This window comes from Oryzias latipes, chromosome 12, assembly GCF_053564925.1.
Source record: "Oryzias latipes strain Hd-rR chromosome 12, Olatipes_Hd-rR_3.1".
NCBI lineage: Eukaryota > Metazoa > Chordata > Actinopteri > Beloniformes > Adrianichthyidae > Oryzias > Oryzias latipes.
The window spans coordinates 28,286,846-28,309,103 of record NC_136248.1 but is presented as its reverse complement, the minus strand read 5'-3'; the positions used below and the strand labels follow the sequence as shown (position 1 = coordinate 28,309,103).

At 38.0% G+C, this 22,258-nt stretch overlaps 1 protein-coding gene across 2 annotated transcripts in view; it reads right to left on the bottom strand.

Moving 5' to 3' along the window:
* Positions 1 to 22,258, bottom strand: part of unc5da (unc-5 netrin receptor Da) — a 302,362-nt gene that overhangs the window by 123,462 nt on the left and 156,642 nt on the right. For both annotated transcript variants that reach the window (XM_011481481.4, XM_078955508.1), the window contains exon 2: positions 3,163 to 3,369. In XM_011481481.4, the coding sequence (XP_011479783.1) occupies positions 3,163 to 3,369 (207 nt within the window). The remainder of the gene's footprint in view (positions 1 to 3,162; positions 3,370 to 22,258) is intronic.

Below are 22,258 nucleotides of genomic sequence, written 5' to 3'. Positions count from 1 at the left end.
TTACAGGAATAACAAAAATCCTACTCATAAAAATCCTAAATCCTGAATAGAATTGAAATCCAAAATCCTAAAACAAGATTTTGTCAAAGTTGGAGAATGACTAAACAGCTTCATGGCAAAAATGGTTAATTCCAAAATAATGGGAAAATAAAATTTGAAAACCTGTTAAAGGACTCCTTTATTGATGCATGTTTTAACAAATATGTTTTAGCCTCTCCGACAATTCAAATGTTCATTATTCTTGTCAAGTCACCGATCTTGTTAAAATAAGCAAATGTAAGGAGATTTGGATTAATAGAGTTTTAAACACTAGACACTAATGAGGATTTTAAAAAAAGTGTCAGGAAAAATTAAGATACAGTGCTCCTGTGTTAATCACGGGGTTACATTTTAAAACTAACCAACAACAGGTAAAATAAGTGAAGTAGGATTAAGGATGTTTTAAGACTGTCAAATATCTCAATTTATACACCAGAGGTCCCCACACTTTTTTTTGGCATGTGTTACGGCTGTGGCCGTATTTGGTTTTGCTTTGTTTATTTATTCTGTGGTTTTGTGTATTTGGATTTGTATCAGAGTGGGACTTGTGTGTTTTTGTGCATCTTTGTGTGTCTGTTTATGTCTGATTATTTTCAAGTGTGCTGAAAAGGGTGTGGCCTCCCATTGGACAAGCTGATGGAGGCAGCCTTTAAAAGGACCACATGGACCTCCAGTCTGTGAGAAGGGAGCCTTGCAGCAACGAGTCTCCACTGCAGCTTGGCCCTCGCCCCCATTTGTTTTAGTTTGTGTTGCACTTTGTTATGTACTTTGTAGTTCTATGTAGTTTGTGGTTTTGTGCCCACTCTGTTTAGTCTTTTGGTTTATAGTTATGTTATGTTATGTTATGTGAAGCTGTAGGGTCTTTTTCTGTTGAGGCAGCAGATGATAATGTGCAGGACGTATTCATAACATGCATTGAGAACATGTCAAACTCATAAGGATTTACAGGTATGTTGAGTTCAACTACAGGTCATGAGGGCCAGTGTCCACATGTTTTCTGACTAACCTGCGATTGAAGCTCCCTATTGGTTAACACATCTTATGTAGGTAATCAGCTGCAGATCAGACAATTCCTCAAATGAGGAGTTTCTCTAAAACTAGAGGGAGGCCAGCCCTTGAAACCTGAAACCACTGATATCAGTGGATGAAAACAAAATCTAGAAAAATCCCAAAAATGACCTCAACAAAAACACAAATGTACTAATAAACAAATGAATGCTAAATTCAGTTGTTTGTACTGTATTTCTCTTAGACCTACAACAAACACTTATTACAGAACCCATCACTGTGAACTATATAACCCAAAATGTTGAATTGTTTTCATTACTTTCAGATTAAAGCAAAACCCCTTTTACAAAAAAATCCTGACTAATCGACTGTCTTTTTCTTTCTCCATGTTTGTCTTTAGCCTAATACTCATATAACCTGAGATCACAAAATAGAATGGTTTAAAGACCTTATCTTTGAAAACTGAGACTGAAAGCTAAAGGGCTTGATGTACTTTTCTTCACTAAGTATCGCCTCTGCATTTTTTTTCAACAGTTATGAACTAAATTCTGAACTGCAACTTCATGATTATTATCTGTAATGATTTTTCTCAGGTGTATAGTCTGTTCTTCAACAGAAACTTTTGTTAAAAGCAGTTTGATTTGTAAATTTATTCAGTCAGACTAAAAAACAAGTTTATTTTTATTTTTTTTACATTTGCTCCCACTGTACTAGCTTTCTGTTTCGTCTTTCCAAAGAAGGGTGTTAAATCTAAATCTAGTATAATTTGCACTTATATTTGTTGTAGCTGCCCAGTACACACACATACACTACTCAAAATGAGGGAGGATCACTTCGTACCCTCAGTTTTTATCGCCTCTCGTCTCCTTCCTGTGGATTTAAGATGAGCACTTGTCTTGCAGAAATTACACACCACATTGATTTCCTCTGCCTTGTTTGCTGTAACTTGATTAATCGTTCATCATTTTGCTGTAAATATTTAAAAATGGGTCAGATTATGTTTGTTGTTCACAATATGCCAATAACTCAGTGGAGGCAGCCTAAACAATGTTAGAAAAGCTTGTTTTTTTTTCATTTATCTGTGATTCTGAGAAAACTCTGAGTTATTGTTTCAGCAGAAGTATCAACAAATTCCAAATCAACAAAATGTAAAAGATTCAAGTTGTTAAATGTAAGATTCGTAATGAAGTTGTGCAAAGACAAATTCGAGTGACAATCCAGCACCTGCAAAGTGGAAAAGCTGGGAAAGTGGGAGGAGAAAACATCAAAGTAGAAATCCACTTTGCTTCAATTCACTCAGGTTGACACCAATTCTGCTTTGGTTTGCTCGGGTTTGTTGTAGTTTGCTATAGTTTTCTCTGGTTTATACCAGGTTGATCTGGGTTTTCCTGGTTTACCGTTGTTTGCTTTGGTTTAATTCTTTTTCCTAGTTTCCTCTGGTTTACTGTTGCTCTGGTTTTTGTCTGTTTGCTCTAGTGTGGCTTGCTCTTGTTACTCTGTGTTACACCAATTGGCTTTGGTTTACTGTAGCTCGGGTTTTCATTTGTTTACTTTTCTCTGGTTTATTGTAGCTCTAGTTATTCTAGTTTTTTTTTATTTTATTTTTTTATAGTTATTTCTAGTTATTCTAGTTTAAAGTAGTTTGCACTAGTTTACTGTAGTTAGCTCTGGTTACTCCAGTTTGCATCAGTTTACTTTAGTTAACTGTAGCTCTAGTAACTCCAGTTTAAACTAGTTTGCTCTGGTTAGTATAGTTTGCACCACTTTGCTCTGGTTTAAACCACTTTGCTTTAGTTTATTGTAGATTGCTTTGGTTTTACTCCAGTTTGCTCTGGTCTGTTTCAAATTCAGTTAATTCCAATTTTGTCCTGTCTGCTCTTGCTCAGTTCAGTTTCTACTTTTTTTTTTAACAGAATACTTCTTGAAACTTTTCATCAAGTGTTTCATGAGTCAAATGAGACTCAAAGCAGAGACTCATTAAAAGTTCCTTTAAAGAACCTTTTTTCTGTAATCCTACACAAGCTTTCCGATCCAGATTCAGATCCAAAAATCTTTTGTACTTCACTGCAATGACTCCCACTGGAGAACAAAGAGGTTAAAGCACATTAACTGTACCTGAACCAGTGTCTGTGTGCTCCCGAGACATGTGCTGGCTCTGGTGGACCCACTCCCCGTTGCACTTAAAAAAGATTTGGAGAGCGGGCCGAGCCTGGCACCGCAGCTGGATGGGGTTGCTTTTGATGATGTAGGCATCGACGGGCTCCTCCACAAAGCGGGGCAGCGTCCCGGATTGACCATGCTGCTGGGCTTCACCTCGAGGACCTGAGGAACAGAGTAAACGTTCACTTAGATGCAGATTTCAGGTTTTTAATACCAGCTGACAGAAAAGGAGTTCCTTGAAACTCATAACTTTGAAGAAAAAAAAACTTCAAAACAGTCAATGTTAGAAAAAAAAAAAAAGCTATCATACTTTTTATCACACATTTCAAAGGGATTCAAACTATTAGGCAAAGCAATATTTTCCCCTCTCACTTTGTGGGGTAACAAAGGTTAAGGTCAAGTCTTACTAAAATTTATCTCAATAAGCAAGTAAGTGTGTGTGTGTGTGTGTGTATATATATATATATATATATATATTTATATAAAAGAAATCACATCCCAACCTTTGAATAACACATTTCTGAAAAAAAACTCAAAGGTAAATGAGTTTATAAATCTCATCCAAAGATGAGTAAACAAATCTTTGGAGTTGACAAAGATTTATTTACTTTGCTTTAAGATCTTTATAAAACAAAGTTATACCTATACTTTAATTCAGCATTATTTTATGAGTTTTTTAAAACTAGATCGTTTTGTATTATAATTTATGCTGTTTTAAAATACTGAACAGGTATTTAAAGCTAATGAAATATATTTGATAATATAATGGCTTATTTAAAATCAGTGTGCAGGTTTTTCACTATTTCATGATCTTTTTATATATTTATGAGAGATTTATTGGTTGATTGCGTATTTGCATGAGGTCATATTTATTTATTTAATTATGAACAGTATAGGACTCCATACCTTTGACTGACTATGAATTACAGCGGGTTCTAAAAACAAGCTTCTTTCAAAATACTTGTTTACTGTTGATTATGCCAATTATTAAAACCTCTAAATGATATTTTCCTTCATAAAACACCTCTAACCTGAAACCTGAACCCGCCAATAAAAAATAAAAGTTCACCAACCTCTCACTTTACCAGTGTTGTTTTTTTCTACCACAAATATCACATTTACAATCCTAGAAAAATCTTAGAAAAATGTCTAGTTTTTCTCTTGTTACTATAGAAAAAAGGGAAAAAGTGTAGCACTTTATGAATGAATGAAGCATTAATTATATATAGCATTTTGCAAGTCCTTCACGGTACCAAAGTGCTTTCCAATAAAAATAAGACAAAATAAAGTCCAAACGAGGGAAATTAAGAACAAAATGTATTTAAAAAAACTGCATACAATTACAAAGAACAATTAGCAATAAAGTACATAAAAACAAGTGAGAATGCAATAAAACGGACAAAAGAAAATAAAACTGCCACTGACTACTGAGTCTTAAAAGCCTTTCTGAAAAGGTAAGATTTCAGCTGACATTTAAAACTGTTAAGGTTTAATATCATGTGCAGTTCTGCAGGAATGTCATTCCAAGCAGATATTGGTTGGCAGAACGTTACGCATCGATACAACTGCTGGTCTTTGTTTAAAAATTGATCTGCATTAACTTTGGACCAATGATGAACACAAATGACTCCATAGTGATGTGAAGAGCAAGTGAAGGTAAACTGTTTTAAATGAAGCTGAAGAACAGTTTATAGCCAGTCTTTCCTCAGTCTGACTGTTTCTGAGAAAAAGTTCAAACTCTGACAAGAAAACCAATTAAAAGAAAACTAGAATGAATTGTTTGCAACATTAATGAGCTTTTTGCACTTTCCCAAAAATTAACCCTTGTTTAAAGATTCATGCGATTAAGATTTAGATAGTTATTAACCCCTTAACTACCCAACCAAGACAAAAAATAATAATTCTGCTGCCTTGCGGGAGTAATACACACAACCAATGTTTTTATTGAAATGTGTTTTAATGTGTTCTACCAAACCAAATTGTACTGTCTTACAAGCAAAAATAACATTTTTAACAGTAAACATATTAAAATTACATTTAAACTCCTACTTTGAAGAAAAAAAAATTATTTTGATCGTAGTAAATTCACACAGGCAAATATACATTATGTAACCGTTTTTGGAAATAAACATTTCTTTAGATCTCTGACATTCATTAAGAACAAAGTGTCATTTTCGAGGAGAATGACTTCTCCCATAGGTGGAAGCTGTCCTACATGTTCAACTACTGTCTGGTAAACTGGACTTCTTATCTTCAGAAATTCCAAGCTGAAGGAGGTCAACACACAATTGGGCTATGCCAAAATATATATATAAACAAAAATCTTTCAACGTGTCTTTCGAAAAAGTTTACAGAAGGAAACCCAGAGGATTTTCTAAAGTTAGGCCAACTTTCATCCATTTCTATGAATATTTATCCCAACAACCAAAATATGAAGTTTCACCACTTGGTGTTCATTCATGTTTTTGTGTGCATGTTCTTCATTCATGAAAGCTCTGCGGTCGGGTGTCTTTACTTTAGCCTGATGGAGAAAATGTGTCAGGCTTTAGATTGTGGTCTCTTTGTGTTTTTTTTTTATTTTTCATTTTTTTGCACCTTTCAGGGGAAAAAAAGAGAATATTATGAATCAGTAGAAAACCAGTTTTCATTCCAGCTTTTATCCTGTCAGCTTTAACATACTCAGCTGTGTGTCTGACCTCTGATGATTGCAGCCTTTTATGTCGCACACATGGAGGCTTAAGCACTGACAACCAGATGATCAACCTGAAATGGCAGCTTTAGTTTTTCACATGGCACTAAAAGTAGACACGTGTATTTAGATTTTTAAAGATAAATCTCTCTCCTAATACAAAGACAACCAAGGTTATGTTGTTCTCCAAACAGAAAATATTATAACTTTAAAGTTTGTTAAGTCGTTATTTAAAAAAAAGACTAGTTTTGTGAACTATTTAACAACCAACGACACCGATGTGGTTTGTTTTAGTTCTATTTAGTAATTTATCCCAAAACAAGAGCACAAAGTAGAATAGGGGCCCTTTGATGCTCCATATGGTCTATATATCTATTACAATAAACTTTAAATAGACTGCTTTGGCAGCTAAACAGTTTTCCATTGAATTATTCAAATTGCCTTGACCTTTATAAGTGGATTATCATTTGAATTGTTCAGGCTACCATGACAATCTATAGGGAACGTAGTTCAAGAAAGGTTAGGCTAAAAACACACTCTGCTAGCTTGGGTGAAAATTTAAAGGCTAACGTCAATGAAATTTGTGTTTTTATTAAGATCTTGTGCCATTTTTCTCATGATGGAGAACAGATATTGAGAAAATTTGGCTTAAAATTGCTTTCCTGAGTATTTATGTATTTACATTGTCAGGAGAAGATGAAAAACAACATTTAAAAATGAGCTTTTTTGTGACAGAAAATATCCTGGGTTGGCCGAAAGCTCCATTCTGATGCATCCACTTTTAGACGACTAGACCCGTTTGTTTTCCAGGTCTGGGCTGGCATCTGGTTCAAAACTGTCGTCTGGTTAGCTCCAGCTTTTGCTCACCATTTTTGTAGCATCGGTAATGTTGCAGGACTAGCAGTACAGAGTGTAAACAGAGAGCTCTCGGCAATGGGGAGAACTCAGGAGAATTTCTAACACATTACTGCCATTCTTAAATCTCAAAAAAACAAAAATAAATAACAAACAATAACTTCAAAGATAATTTTAAAGTCCAATTCTAATAATCTTTTAATCTACTTTCAGAGTTTCCCCAGTGTTTTTTTTAATTCTAATGATGCCATTTTTAGCAACGACAGTTTCTGCAGAGCAGCAGTAGTTGATTAGAACGTTGTCTCTGACTGACTGTTGCGTAAGCCCACCTTGCTTCCCGACACCCTTCAGTTAACACGCCCCCCCCGCTATCTTACAGCCCCTCGCAACCCCAACCAATCATTAGCAGTGCAATAAATATGGCGAGCAATATTGGAGCTATGCAGCTGTACAGTTTTGAGTCAGACGCCAGCTCATATGAGCAAAACAAAGACGTACATGTAGACTGCCTTCTACATAGATCTATATGTCTGTAAGTTGATTCATCTGAATAGAACAGAGTTAACACAAACAGGGAGCTTGTGGTAACTTTGTCATTGCTTCAAGCTTTTTCAAAAGGCAATATCTTTGGAGTAGGTCTTTTATTTCTTCTTTAAGAAATATTATAAAGTATTGCGGCTGCAAATAAAAAAGTGGTAATATTGTGGTTTAAACATTGAGTGGCATTATGAACAAAACCAGCTCATTCAGGTAAAGACTTCAAACATAAACTGGCACTGCCTTAAGAGGAACGGTGCCTTTCCCGGTCCAAAGCGTGTTCCAGTCAGCGTATGTTTTGCTACACCTGAAGCCCCTCAAGTGTAATTACACTCTGACTAATCCGCTGGTTTGCTGGAACCTCTTTCATGCAAGTGTGAAGGGTTTAGTGAAGCACAAAGTCCCGCATGCTCCTTCCCCGATCCCAGCTCCCCACTGCACACTCCATGTTTCTCCACAGTGATGGGTGTACCTCTAAAAAGCCCATAAGGATTTACAGAAACCCGCTCTCTCCTTTTCTCTGACTCTCCAGCTAATCTAATCCTCGTACCTCTCCTGCCGGATGTCCCCTGATTGAGGGAAATAGATAAAAAGAGTCTGTGTGATTCCCCGGCTGTGGAAATCACAGTGCTCCCTCAGTGTTTGCCGTTCTCTCGGTGCGACAGTCGCATTCTCTGCCTCGTTCCTGGAACCAGAGCTGAACAAAGAGACATGCTTTTAATTTCAAAATGACTAGCCCTGGGCAAGCTCCTCTGGTACAGAGCACTTCAATTTGTTTAGCACATGCAGAACTGACATGGCGTGTTTATTTTCCGACAGCACAGAAACATAGAAAGCGCATTCTGGGGGTGATAGATGAGCGCCGGATATGTATAGCTGTCAAAACAAGACAAAGCTATTTAAGTAATAACACTTTTGTTAATGGATCAGCTGTCAAATTAATTCATGTCCCTGCAACTCATGCCTGTAATCAGAACATTAAAAATGACTCATGCATTTTTATTTTCTGTTTAGCTGCTAGAATTGGGTTGCAGGAGACAGAGTAAGATGCAGGAAATCAAACTCTGTTTCGATTCAACCTCAGGCTGGTGTCAGGACATGTGGCTTACAATTCTTCTCTGCCCCTGGAACCTGCACAACAGCGTTCGTTAGCATCAAACCACTGCATATGAACCACAGAGCAGCAACTACAAGATATTTTATTCAAACTAAACTGCTCTGCGCTCAGCCATACTATGCGATGGCCCCTCTGGCTCAGCGCGGCAGTGCTGCATAATGCTGTTTGACATTCCCTCAACATTCACTCGTTTACACCTTAAGGCCAGCGCCGGCTTGTTATTGGTTCATCCCGCCTCAATATGCTTCGCCGCTGACATTCAGGAGGCAGCAGAGCCCCTGTGTTCCACAGCTTTCACTGTGATCTACAACCAATGCTTCAGCCTGGCAATAACACATGAGGGGCACAGATACATCGAGCCAACTCTAAGAGGAAAACAACATCTCACTGCCAAAGGGATGAGTGATGGCTCTATTTTCTCTGCGTCTGCCTTGCACACAAACAAAGGTTTCTCCAGGAAACACACAACAGTTATTGGATGGCTTACGAAAAAACTAACATTTTTTTATTAGTCCAGTAAAACACACCGTCTCCTCACATGCAAAATAAAAGAAAAACCTGTAGATGATTGTTGACTCACAGATGGAAAGGCAGGACACCAATGAACAAACAAAATAAACAGGATTTGTGTTGTTTTTCTGCTTTCTGTTCTGTATTTACAATCACATTTGCAGATGACACAGCTCTCTTCTTCATTTTAGCAGTTAGATTAAAAATCACTGCAAAGCTGTTCTGTCAATCTGACTGAGTACTGAACTTTAAAGTCTCACTCCAACCATCTTTTGATCTATTGTAAAAGCGTTTCCAGCGGTCTCTTAAGGCCCGTACACACCGGGACGAATATTCGCCAGGCGTTATTCGCCAGCGTTTTTCGCCACGTCTTTTGTGTTCACACCCAGGCGATTTTCGCTGACGATGAGCCGAGCGAACATGCAATTTCATTCCCTGACATTAGATGGCGCTTAATGTAAACAGAAATACTCCTGTACACAAGGTGGCGCTGCGCAACTTTACGATTCTTAAAGTCGCTTTTCACTCAGAAGAAGAGAGCAAGTATTTACGCGCTTGTCAGAATCATACAAAGAAAACATGAATATTTCAAGCATCAGTAGCTCCAACTCGTACTTGGTAAGGGGATATTTAAGAATGTCCGTCATTATTTCATCGCGGCAGTGTAGACGCTACTTGGCGTCTAACTTCTTCGCTGGTATGTGTGCTCAGCAAGGCAGTTTTGTGTTTGAGCGCCCCCAAGTTGTGTTTTACTGTAACTTCAGAAGCTCCAGGCACGTGTGCAAAAGCGCCATTCTCATTGGTCGAATAGATTTCGACGCGACGCGTCGAAAAAAAAAACCGAACCCGAGGCGTTTTTTTTTTTCGACGCTTTGGCGCGTGGCGTTTTTTCGCGTCGGTGTGCACACTCTCATTGGTGCCCTTTGTTTAGTCACGAGGCGTTAAACGTCGGCGAAAATCACCGGCGAAATTGGTCCCGGTGTGAACAGGCCTTTAATAACGACAATGCAATTTTTAGCCCCAAAAAAAGAAAAGGAAACAAAGACTGTCATTTTGTAGACCAGTTTTTGCAGAGCTGCAGTAGTTCATTAGAAATTCATCTCTGAATTGTGAGTGGGACTGTTGGCGCATATGTAAGCTTTTGCTAATTTCCAATCATTCCTTTGTTCACACACCCACCTGCTGGCTTACAGCCGCTCACAAGCCCAAGTACGACAAAAATGGCGAGCAATATTGGAGCTTTTCAGCCATACAGTTTATGCCAGATGCCAGCTCAGATTCGGAAAAAGAAGGCATTAACGCATCTTTTTGTCTGCAAGTGTATGCATCAGAATGGAGCGGAGCTGGGAGCTTACAGCCTGCTATATTTAGCTTGCACGGAACAACTAGAACCTTTTATATATGGCATTTTTGTTGTCTGATCTTGATTCACAATGATTTGAATAAATAAATACTCAGAAATCTGGATTTTCTTTATATATAAATGCAGCAAGAACATGTTAAAAACACCAATACCACAGTTTTCATTGAAGTAAGTGAGTCTTTTATACCTCAGTGGGGTCCAACTTTTTTTTTTTAAATTTATTCTGAGTTTTCGAGCCTACCTTTTTTATAGCTAGATTTGATACCAAAGCGGTGTCAAAGAGCCAAACCACGATACAGAATTGAGAAAATCAAAAGCGTAGCTTATTTCTTTAAAGGGTACAAAGCCAATCTTTTGTAGAACTGGTGGCTACACCGGGTCACTTCACCATGGTGCGGTCAAAAAAGCTAAATCTAAACCAAACAAGACTGTTAGAAAGCTGAACTTTTACTTAATTCTTCAACTTAATCATTAAAACCAAATAAAACTTCTAAAAACAACAAATGAAAGATGGTAGAATTTAAAAACAAACATGAATGAACTTCCATTATGACCTTTTCTGACTTCATTTCACTTTTCTGCGCTGAAGCATTTTGTAACCAAACCTTAAAACAGTTTTTTTTATTCTCACTAACAGCACCACCTGCTTTCAGACTATAAATACATATTAAACACAAAGCTCGACACCTGTTGACAGCTGTTGTACCTTGCCCTCATTCACCTTTCCTCTGCAACACATAAGATGAAACCTGTTCATTAAGCACCCACGCAGTAGAATACACTTCAAGTTTTGTTTCGCCCACATATTTTAACCCAAACACCCCTCAGGAATAATCTTCAGATAGTTTAGTCCAGGCTCGGTTAAAAAGTCTGTTTGGAGGACCAATTAAGTGACTTCATACAAGTTAGAGGGGACACAAACACTTTAAACCACGAGTGACTGTATAAAAGTATTTAACATACCTGTATTTTTATGGTTTTTATTCCCCTCTTTGTTTTATAATATAGTCTTCTAATATCATCAGGTCTTACAATATCATCAGATGAGCTAAGACGTTTATCTCTAGCCTGTCATAGGTATAAAAACGATATAATTTAGAGGTAACATGATAAAACAAAACAAGCTATGCAATTATTAAAGCCTTAAGGCTGTCTGTGGACGAAAAATGGGCAAACCTGTACGGGGCACGGAGGTGGCTCATATGAAATATCAAGGTCGTAGTCCTCTCTGTAAGCCCGTAGAGTGAAAATATATATGCACATTTGATCTACAGGAAGCATGCTGCGGAAGACAGGTCGTATGGAAGACTTTCACAACATGTAAGAGTAAAACAGGCAAGATGTGGGCACGGCGTACAGACTTTTTAATTTTTTACTCGCCCCAAAACCTATGCACTGCGCAAGGAGTGCATAGAAAATTCTAGTAATTTTGGAAATTCTGCCATTAGAATGTAGTTTGTGTGGGTATCCAACAGGCACTTGTGTATCTCTTGCACACCCCATGCATCCAGAATTTGAAAAGACACTAGGGCTGCACGATATGAGAAAAACTCGCGATATGCGATATTTAAGATTAACATTGCGATAACGGTATAATTTGTGGTATACAAACAAATAACAAAATAAACAAAAACATCATTCCCATTTCATTGCAACAGTTTAAAAATTATACTCCAAATGACCCTCGTTGACATAGGAGACAAACATCAAACATAATAGGCCTCCATCCGATTGGTCAAATGCATAAAGGGATTTATTTGATTCGTTAAATGCTTCAAGCTGCCTTGAGGTTGTATTAACACATTAAAGGTCTACGATTTATTGCAATTTTCACTGTCTTTTGCGATATGCATACTGCAGAGCTGGATATTTCGATAACGATAAATTTGCGTTATATTGTGCAGGCCTAAAAGACACCATACCACAGCATCACCTGTTCATCATTAGTGCGTGCAAGACTTCACAGTATGTTTACAACACGCACAGCAATAGTACGTTCCACACCTGCACTCCCATTAAGATGTGGCTGCTCCTCTCAATGACCCTCCATGGGTCCAGACAACCCAAAATCCACACTACCAGAACGGCTGCATGTAACTACGGTTACACATCCAAACACTGTCACTTTACACATGTAAGTGCAGAATGTGTGATTTGACATGGTTTTGGAGTTTAAAAAATGTGATTCCAATGATTCTCTATCTCTAAATGTGGTGGCATGGAAAATCTTTGTGTTTTTTTTTATTATGAAAACACAGTAATTGTTTGGTTTTTTTTTTCGGGGGGGGGGGGGGGGGGGGGGGTTCAGTGCTGGTATTGCCTGTCATAAGGTAATTACCGTAGAGTCAAAAGCGCAATCACAACTAGAGTTTTCAGTCAAATGAAGCTAAACCTGAAGCGCGGCAGAGCTGTGATAGCCCAGGGTTTTGCACATTCTGGTTCATTTCTTTGTTTTCTGTAGAGAAGCAATATTTGAAATCCAAATGCAGAGTTTACAAAATCTATGGGCTTGGGTTGCAAAACATAACAAAACACAGATATCCTGCCTGCATGAATAACAAATCCACCTGCACGGTTTGTAAAGCAGCTGAGGATTTAAACTCATCTCCGTATTTCAACACTGACCAGCTTTGTAGTGCAGGTTATCCTGAAAACACATTCAAACATTTATTTATCCAAAACAAACATAAAATGCGGCAGATCCTGGACACATGGAGGGATACTATACTGTGTTGAAAAATGGCCAATGGTGATAGTGAAGGATATGGCTTTTCCACTTATTTAAAGGCATTTGATGGTGTTTAAAATAAAAGTACTGATTTGCAGCATTTCAGAAGAGTCCTGCGAGCAGCACCAGTTTCTGTTGCACCAGATTCAAATGTCGCTTCTCCTTTGAAGCCCTCCTGCGGCTGAGATGTACCCATTAAAAAAAAGCACTTATCACATAATCAGGAAAACACTTGATTTTTCAAATGAAACTGTTCCGACTGAATAGTACATTTGAGTAAATACTTTAGTAGTCGGCACTCAGACATGCTGCACTTCTGAAAAGTTTAGGAACTGCAACTACAGTGTGTCAATAAAGCTTTTCCTCTGCTTGTTTTCTAAATAATCTTTTTTTTTTAACTGTTTAGTTTCTTCTTCGTCTTCAGCCAACTTTGACTACAATTGCAAAAGAGGTATTAGTTACCCAGAAATATTCTACATTAAGAAAATGCCCTTTAAACAAGCTTGTTAGATCATCATCCAGATACAGAGTAAATCGCCCATGTTATTTGACAACTAAGGTTAGTAACTCTGACATCAGCGACAAAAGAGACACCAGATTCTTTTCTCATGGCTCTTTCCATCTCTTTGTTTATATATATATATATATATATATATATATATATATATATATATATATATATGTATGTATGTATTACCTCTGCAAGGTTGTTGTTTTTTTGTGGGGGGGGGGGGAATTCCTGTTTAATCTGAATGTTAAAGGTGTGTTTATAGACTTTATACCACTCAAAAAAATAAAATAAAAAACTCCTTAACCCTTGTGCTATCCTATGGGTTTGAGATGACCATTGACGTGTCTCCCTACCATGACACAGGTGGATAAAGGGGAAGAGGATTTCATGTAATCCATGGACACCAGAAGATCACAAATCATTGAAGAAAAAAGGTTCAGCTCACTGTCTAGTAGGTCTAGATCAGTGTTTTTCAACCAGTGTGCCGCGGCACACTAGTGTGCCGTGGGAGATGGTCAAGTGTGCCCTGAGAAATTGCCCTCATTAACTGATCTAAAAGCAATTACCATCTCCAGGAAATCAGCTCTTTGTTCATCCAAACAGGCCCTGATAAAACACTGAGAAGTTAAGAATATGAAATATCATAAAATTATTTTTTCTTTGTTTTTATATGATTCTATTAAAGACATTTTGATAAGAATAACGGGATACCGCGATTTAGCTGTAAGGAAAAGTCCCGCCCCTTTAACTGTCTCCACCAATCATTCTTGAAGGCTTAATCACATGTCATCAGTCTGACCAATCAGAAGTGGTTAAACTATTCACTTCCTTGTTTCGATTTAGAGCAAAAAAGTCGCCCTGTTCTAACAAAAATACCAGCTAAAGCTCGTCTTTAGCGGTGTAGCTTTCCACAGAATCTGGTATCAGACTGGAACAAGTGAACAAAACCATGAAGCTCAAAGACGCTGGTCTTTCTGCGGTTGGCGGATTACGGGCACTACATCTCCCATGATGCAGTAAAGTGACTGTCTTAGCGCACAATGAGTCTCTCCTCTTAACGTCTTAAAACAACGAACACACATCAAACAGTTTTTAATCTTTTGACTGAATTTTTATTGCATCTTTTAGAAAAAACAGCTGCAGCTTCCAGCGTTTTCTGCAACAATTATCACAAAAATGCATGTGAGATTGCAGAGCGGCTGTAGATCAATACAGACTGAGCTTTTTCTTTTTTTTTATTTATCTATTTTTTTGGATGCTGGTGTGCCGCGGGATTTTTGTCAAGGTTAAAGTGTGCCGTGGCTCAAAAAAGGTTGAAAAACACTGGTCTAGATGACCCAACTCCCAATGGTAAAGTGTCTAGAGTAGCACAAGGGTTAATTTCATTAGAAGGCCAAAACTTTTGTTTTGATCCGACAGAGCAGCAGTAGTTTCAGAGTGGAGTAAGCCTTCCCATCTGCCCTTTGTTTACACTCTCTCCCACAGGCAGCCCCTCAAAACTCCCTGCTAACCTTAAGAGGTACAACAAAATTGGACGCCAGTTTGGACAAGGAAAATGAAGATAATAATGGATCTATATGTCTGCAAGTGGATGCATTGGAATGGAGCAGAACAGGGAGCTTGTAGGCCGATTGTTGTTTGTACATTACTACAAGTTTTTTGAAACACCATATGAGGCTCCGCCTTTCGCTTCGTGTTGGTGCCGCCCATTCCATGGCGTCAACCTAGACTGTCTGAGTTTCACCCACGAAAACAAACAGCATACAAACTTTTGCAAAGATGGATGTTCATATTGGACATGTAAAAGGAAAGCGTTTTGGCGATCACTGCTAGCTCGAACATGGGTGTGTGTACTAGCCTGGGGGCGGTGCTAACAGTGCCGACTCTTCCTGTAAGTGGCTGTTCCTCACTTTTGACATCACAAGGTGAGGACCCGCTCGTTTTCAGGCTGGGAGGGGCTGGTGCTCAGTGAGCAGGGTTTCAGAGGAATACTCAGAAATGGCTAAATTGATCAAAATGCCGCTTTGGGGTTATTTTGTAAAGAATTAACAGTATAATACACTTAAAATCTCAAAAAGTTGATTTAACATGATATAGGCCCTTTAAAGGTTCATGATGGTCCTGTGTACTCTCTGACCGGAGTGTCTGTTGGGGATGAAGAGGTCTCAGGAGGTATACAGTTTCCTTTTGTGGCGTGTAGCGTTAGATGGACATGCCTCCTGGTCTTTGGTCTGGACATCAAAAGTTTCTCCAATTTTTTTTTTTTTTTTGTAAAACATTAAATTGAACATTGTATTCTCTGGTTTGATGCATTCTAGTGAGAAATCCGTGTCAAAATTAAGTTTATAGGAGAAAGTAAACTTTCTCATGCCATGCAACCTACACTGTTCATTTATTTTATGAGTGGGAGGAAGCTGCTTTGCCTTGAGATAGAAAAAAAAAATCAATTGAAAGAACTTATATATGAAGAGTTTTAATCATCTTTCAAAGATTTCATCATGGAAACACTTCAGCAACAGATTTAGGAAAAGCGGTGCATCGCTTTCTAGTGGATGGGGACTAAATCAGTTTTCTTGCTTGAATTTGCCTCGGAGTAAACACTGACTTTCATCCAAACGGGTACATAGTTGAATAAACGCATGTTGGCAGCGGTCAGCGCTGCATTAATTACAAACGCCCCGTGTGAGGTGGCTTTACAGGCAGTATTGACGCGAGTTTGTGCAGCAGATGGACGGGCGAGTTTGAGGATCAGAGGTGAAGCTCGAAGAGAAGTCCGGGATGGAAGGAGCCTGGTGTAGCAGATGATAGGTGGGTGTTGTAGATGGCAGGAAGCACCCGGGGAGCATCTGTTCGGATCATAAAAGTCCACAGACGGAAGTTCAACGTTTTCACGTAATGTTTATAAAGCTACAGAGCAACGCTCCTCTTTCACTTTGAAATAACTGCAGAGCCCTGAGGGATTACAGCCTTTGTGATCTATGGATCCTGCACTCACTTCCTCTATGCATGCAAGGATCTTTGAAAGACAGGTACACTGCTGCAAAAAGACAGATAAGCGAAGATGGGATTACTTGATCTCCCAACAAGAGAGCAAATGGAGTGTGAAAGGTAGTAACATGAGCTAGCCTGATCTTGTTTAGTGCTTTCAGACGGAGCCCATAATTCAAACACATCAATTTATGGCGAAAGGTATCCTACTGACACGCTGACAGGTAATGAACTGCTTAGCAGCCATGTGTTGTGTGGATCACCTGGGTGCACACAGCCTCTTTCCATTGTCTGCTCCAGATGCAACTGCATTAATTCCAAACCTAAGCAGATTTTTACGCCATCAAGAATGATATTGCTGTTTCTTCTCCTCTCTGTGGCTTAAGCCTGCAGCTCTAAATCCCCTATATAACTCGCAATTTCTGTGCAAAGCAAGTAATACATCTCAGCTGAGCCGCCCAGCCTCCGAAAAAAACCCTCACCAGACAGAGATGCCACAGAGTATTGTTCAAATATTCATGCAAACCTCTCATCTGTCAGCACAGGAGCCAACACACATGCACGCTCACACAGATCACATGTGAAGCACTCCCAGGCAGAAGCCCTTTTCCAGCACAAGTGCCAGATGTTGTCCAATCAAAACGGGAACAAACAAACGTTGACTTTTCTCTTGTTGACGGTTTCACTTTTCTCCCACTGTGTTCACACAGTAAACTTTTAGACAAACCAAGCACAAACATGTCCTCGCTCGAGCGCGGCTGTGTCTTTTTATCATCGCAGACCTGGTCCCTCTTCCAGGAGCTGCTCAGTCTAATGAACTCAGAACTGTTTCTTAACTACGCCGCTGAAGCACAGGGAGGCAAAGAGCCTTTTGACATCTGACTGCTGGAAAACAAAGTGAGGCCAAATGCAAGCCTCTTCTCCTGATTTATCCACTGCAGCGCTGCAGATCAACACAGATCAGGCCTCAGACTGGTGGGTAGGGATCAAGTAAACAACAGTCAAATCGGCTGTTTCGGCTAACTGAAGCCCTGTTCTCAGTTTTTCTGTAAAAATTGTAGGTTTGAAAGAAAAAAATACTTTTTTGTGTCCCAGAAAGTCTGTGTCTAATAAATGGAAAGTTTACAGACTTAAAAATATTTGTTTTTTGACATTAGACAGTTGCTTCCCTGCTTCTTTTTTGACAAACTTTAAATCTAATAGATTTGGTCCGCCATGTATTAGCACAAATATGACTATTTTTGATTAAGAGATATATATATATACATATGTCCATGTTTGTTTTAAATACTTGAAACTTAAAGTAAAGTTCCAATTCCAAGTAGAAATACACACTAAAGCTCATGCAAGCCAGAAGTATGAGCGTCACACTGTCTGATATTTTAAAATGTCCTGATCCAGAGCTCAGCAAACCCCAAAGAAACTTTAAACCACAAATAATTAACTATTAGCACATTTACAAACAATTTCTTTTTATGTAGACAGAAAAAAATGCAGTTTAAGGAAATACATTTTTATGTCGCAATTTGGCAAAATCCTGTGGAAAATCCAATAAAAATTGAACTGTAAAAAGAGATGATTAAAAGACAATGTCATTAAACATGTGTAACATAATGCATTGCCTGTGTTTCACATATATTTTTGTGTAAAGCAAATATTTATATGTGTTTCTATAGTTGTGTTTCCATCACACATAAGCACAAAACTGTATTAAAATTCTAGAAATATCGAAAAAACACAATTTGGCTATGACAACCATTTCCATCAAATCATAATTATGCAAATAAACACAAACTGACTCACTCAAAAAGTTGTTCAAAAACATGACGACTGATGAGACCAATACTTTGATTTACAGCGGATACATTCTAATTTCTGCCACGACACTAGCGCTCATCATCATCTATCAAAGGAGACATCTGCTTCTTCTTCAGGCCGTGGAGCGGCGAGCTCCTTACACGTGGGAGCGTCTACGGATGAAGCCATTTTGGGAATTCCTGGTTGGTAATTTTACAGAGGAGCTGAGGATCCAACTATCCTGCAAGACACACATAACTTTTGATGAGCGGTGTGATGGAGTGGGACCTCTGGTGGCGCCCGCTGTGCAGCGCCCAAAGCGGCCAGTTCCTACCAAGAAGCGCATCGCCATCTGCTTGTTGGTCACGTGACTCATTTCATTTGAAAAATGTGCGATTACTTTCATTTTCAATAAATGAAATTTTTTCTCTCGAAATTGTTGTGTTTCCTTTTGCGAATTTATGATCGCAAATCTAATTTACGCAATTCAGTCAATGGAAAAACAGCTTCTGATGTGTTTATGAAAATTGAAAAGAGAAAATTAAATAAAGTTGTAAACATTATGTATGTTCAAAGTACTCTAATCTATATTCAAAAAACACATTTTCTTACTATTAAAGAAATAAGAAGTGTTTTATAATCTTTGTAATTATGGAAAAAAGGTAAAAATAATATAAAAAATGGGTTTAAATTTCCTGTAATTTTCCTTTTGATGGTTGTTTTAGATCATTTTTCTACATGCATGTAAATGGGTGTTGGTGCATTAAGTGTTTGTGGGGTTTATGGGGGTTTTGTGCTGCAGATAATGTGTGGTTTGTGAAGCATGATTTTTATTTTCTTCTCTCAAAAACTAAAAAGGATACCAAAACAATGTAAAGCAGAATATTTTAGACAATCTTCATAGGCTTTCTATTAATTTGTATAAAACTTTTGGCAGAGTTTTCTTTGTTTTGTTTCTACTTTTTAATTCTTTTATGTAGGGTATGATTTACTAAAAGGTCTCACAGGAAACCTATTTGTTGCCAAATGAAACTTTTCTTCTTTTTAGCCTATCAGTGTGCGGATGTTTTCCAAGAGATGTGCAAAAGCGCTTGCTTGTTTGTGCGCGTGCAGTTTTCTGTGTCCCCATACAAACACCCAGGTGGTATATGTGTCTTCATGTGTGCCGTGACAGCTTGCCAGCCTGGTTTTGGCAGGCGAGAGATAGTGCTTCCTTCAGCTCTCCTGATAATCAAAGAGTAAACATGCTGAGGCAAAAGTGGGTTACCTGGATGTCAAACTGACACAAAGTCTTCTATTTCTAATGAACCACTTCTCTAGAAGATTTGTACCATTATGGTTTTGATGAAAAGGAGGAAACAGAGTTTCTTTCCCACAAACCATGTATGGTATTCGCCTTTTTCATTTATACTCAAAGTAATCAATCACTGGAGAAGGCTTTTCCTAGCATAGATGCACTAAAAACTTATGGTGAACTCCAGAGTTCAAAGATTATATTATATTTAGCTCTATTTGATTTTTCACCACATTTACTGTAACACAAAAAAAAAATCATATTTGTTTAGTAAAATATTCAAATTTGAAAGTTTTCCCCCCCAAAATGAACCCAGACTTTTAGCGACACACATCAAAAACCACCTCTGCATAAAGAATAGATAGAAAATTAACCTAACAAAATGGGTATTTATACTTTGATGCATATCAGATATATATATATATATATATATATATATATATATATATATATATATATATATATATATATATATATATATATGATATTTGCAGTAAATGATTGGAAAAAAAAAAGTTTTCTATTGACATTTGCCCCTCTGGTTGTTTGAAGAGTTTTGCAGAAATTGCAACGAGCTAATCTAATGAAACGCAGAGGAAAAAGCAGTAAAACATTAAATCAAGGTACTACTCTGGACCATTACCTGCAAAATTGGAACATGAGGCATTAACCTTGGAGAAGGACTTGCTCTTTGATAGAAGGTGCAGTTATGCGTGTCGTTTAAGTGTTTCTTTAATATGTTGCAATCTCAAATATCTTTGTCTGAGAAGGGGACGTTGGTGAAACATGAAGGACAAGACTGAATCCTGAAATTAAAAGTGTGAATACTTGCAGCATCTGAAAATAACATCTGGTTGCAAATAGAATCTCCTGTAATACGTGTCTTTGAGTGATTAAAGTGTAAAAAAAGAATTGTAACTGTTCCTGCTGGAAAACCCTTTACTGTTTTGAACTACTGTCCTTTATTTGACATAAGGCTTTGGCATTAAAAAACCTTTATCAGTAAACACTTTTATTACTATAATTCTTACCAAAATTAGATAGTAAACATTAAAATGAATAAAATCTGACAATGTTAGATGGCAATGGTGTTCTCTTGTGGACAGACTCTTCAAGTTAAAATTCGGAAGATGTTGAGATTTAATGCCTTACAAATATGTATAAATCTCATAGAACTGAAATTGTGTGTAATAAATGTAACAATTTTTTTTAATCTGGTTCAGTTTCTAAAAAGTCTTAAGTTGTTTTTATTATCCCTGTAGAAATTATAAGGCTTCACTTTTGCCTGACAGGACAATAGAGTTAGGTCAGTCTTTTTGTTTTGTAAATCAGAAAGCAGAAGAACTTTGTCAAGGTTGGGTGACTTAAAAAATGGAATGGAGACAAAACTGAAAATATTACACTTAGACAATGTAAAATGTGTGACGCCAAGACGGCTGGAACTTAAGAGGAGTGCAGGTGTGTCTTGAGACTTGTGTGGCCACCTTGACAATGTACATCATAGAAATGGAACATACCATTGTCGGACGTGAGGTAAGTGCACCATAAAGTATTCGTAAGTCGCTTGCCCTCATCAGGTGATGTCGTCATACGCTGCTCTTAGGCCTCATTCTACTTGTTAATGTAGTGGGAGTACTTGCCCCTTACTTACCCCATGCAAATGTGTGCGGGTGATACGTAAGGATGTCCACACAAACAATAGTCCGATTGTCTAATTTCCTCATTTCTAAAAGTCAAGCTGCAGTTACGGAATGCTAACTCATCACTTGAACAGCACTAATGGCTCCTTGCACAGTCTGCAGGATTTGGAGGGTCGGGAAAAAAAGAAAAATCCGTACGGCATGCCTGTGTCTCACCTACTTCACCCTTACTTACCCCTACATGTTGTTTCAGTGTTCACAATGAACTGTCAGAGGCTGCATGCTTGTAGAAATTTTTTTTCACTGAGCAGCCTTGGTTTTCCTGTGCACTTGTAACTAAGAACTTCATGCAGTTTGTTGTAGCGCAGGGCTGCTCATTCCTGGTCCTCGGGATCTACCACTCTGACTGTTTTCCAGATCTCCAAGCTCAATCAGATGTAATCAGATGTCTCCACATTCTGATTGAAGGAACACACCTGGTCCAGGCAATCAGCAGCAAGGAATTCGGTGGATGCTGGGAAACAGGCAGGGTGGTAGATCTCGAGGACCAGGAACGAGCAGACCTGTTGTAGCGGGTCTATTGTTTGGGAAGTGTCTGAAAAATTACACTATCGGTTGTTTACATCTTAGTCATCTTATTTATCATCATATTTGCAGCTTTGTTAGACTTTTTTTTTTTTTTACTTTTTTCATTACTTTTTTTTGTCTGTTGGAATTCATACTGTGATAAATCACAGCTGGGTTCACTTACGTGTAAGTCAAAACCCTTGTTTTCAATTGTCTTTGTTGGTTCATCCCAGAGTTCATTTAAGTCAACCACATGGCATACAGCATGTAATAGACTTATATTGATTGGACCAAACAGCCCAGTTTAAAATTCAGAGATGAAAAACTGCTATAAAGTCACAGATTCTGATCACCAAAATGAAACTGTAAGCAAATAACATAAATCATATTTTTGGAAAAACATTAGCTTCTTTGGCCAACAAAAGACTTTTAAAATGAAATCCTTCTTACCTGTC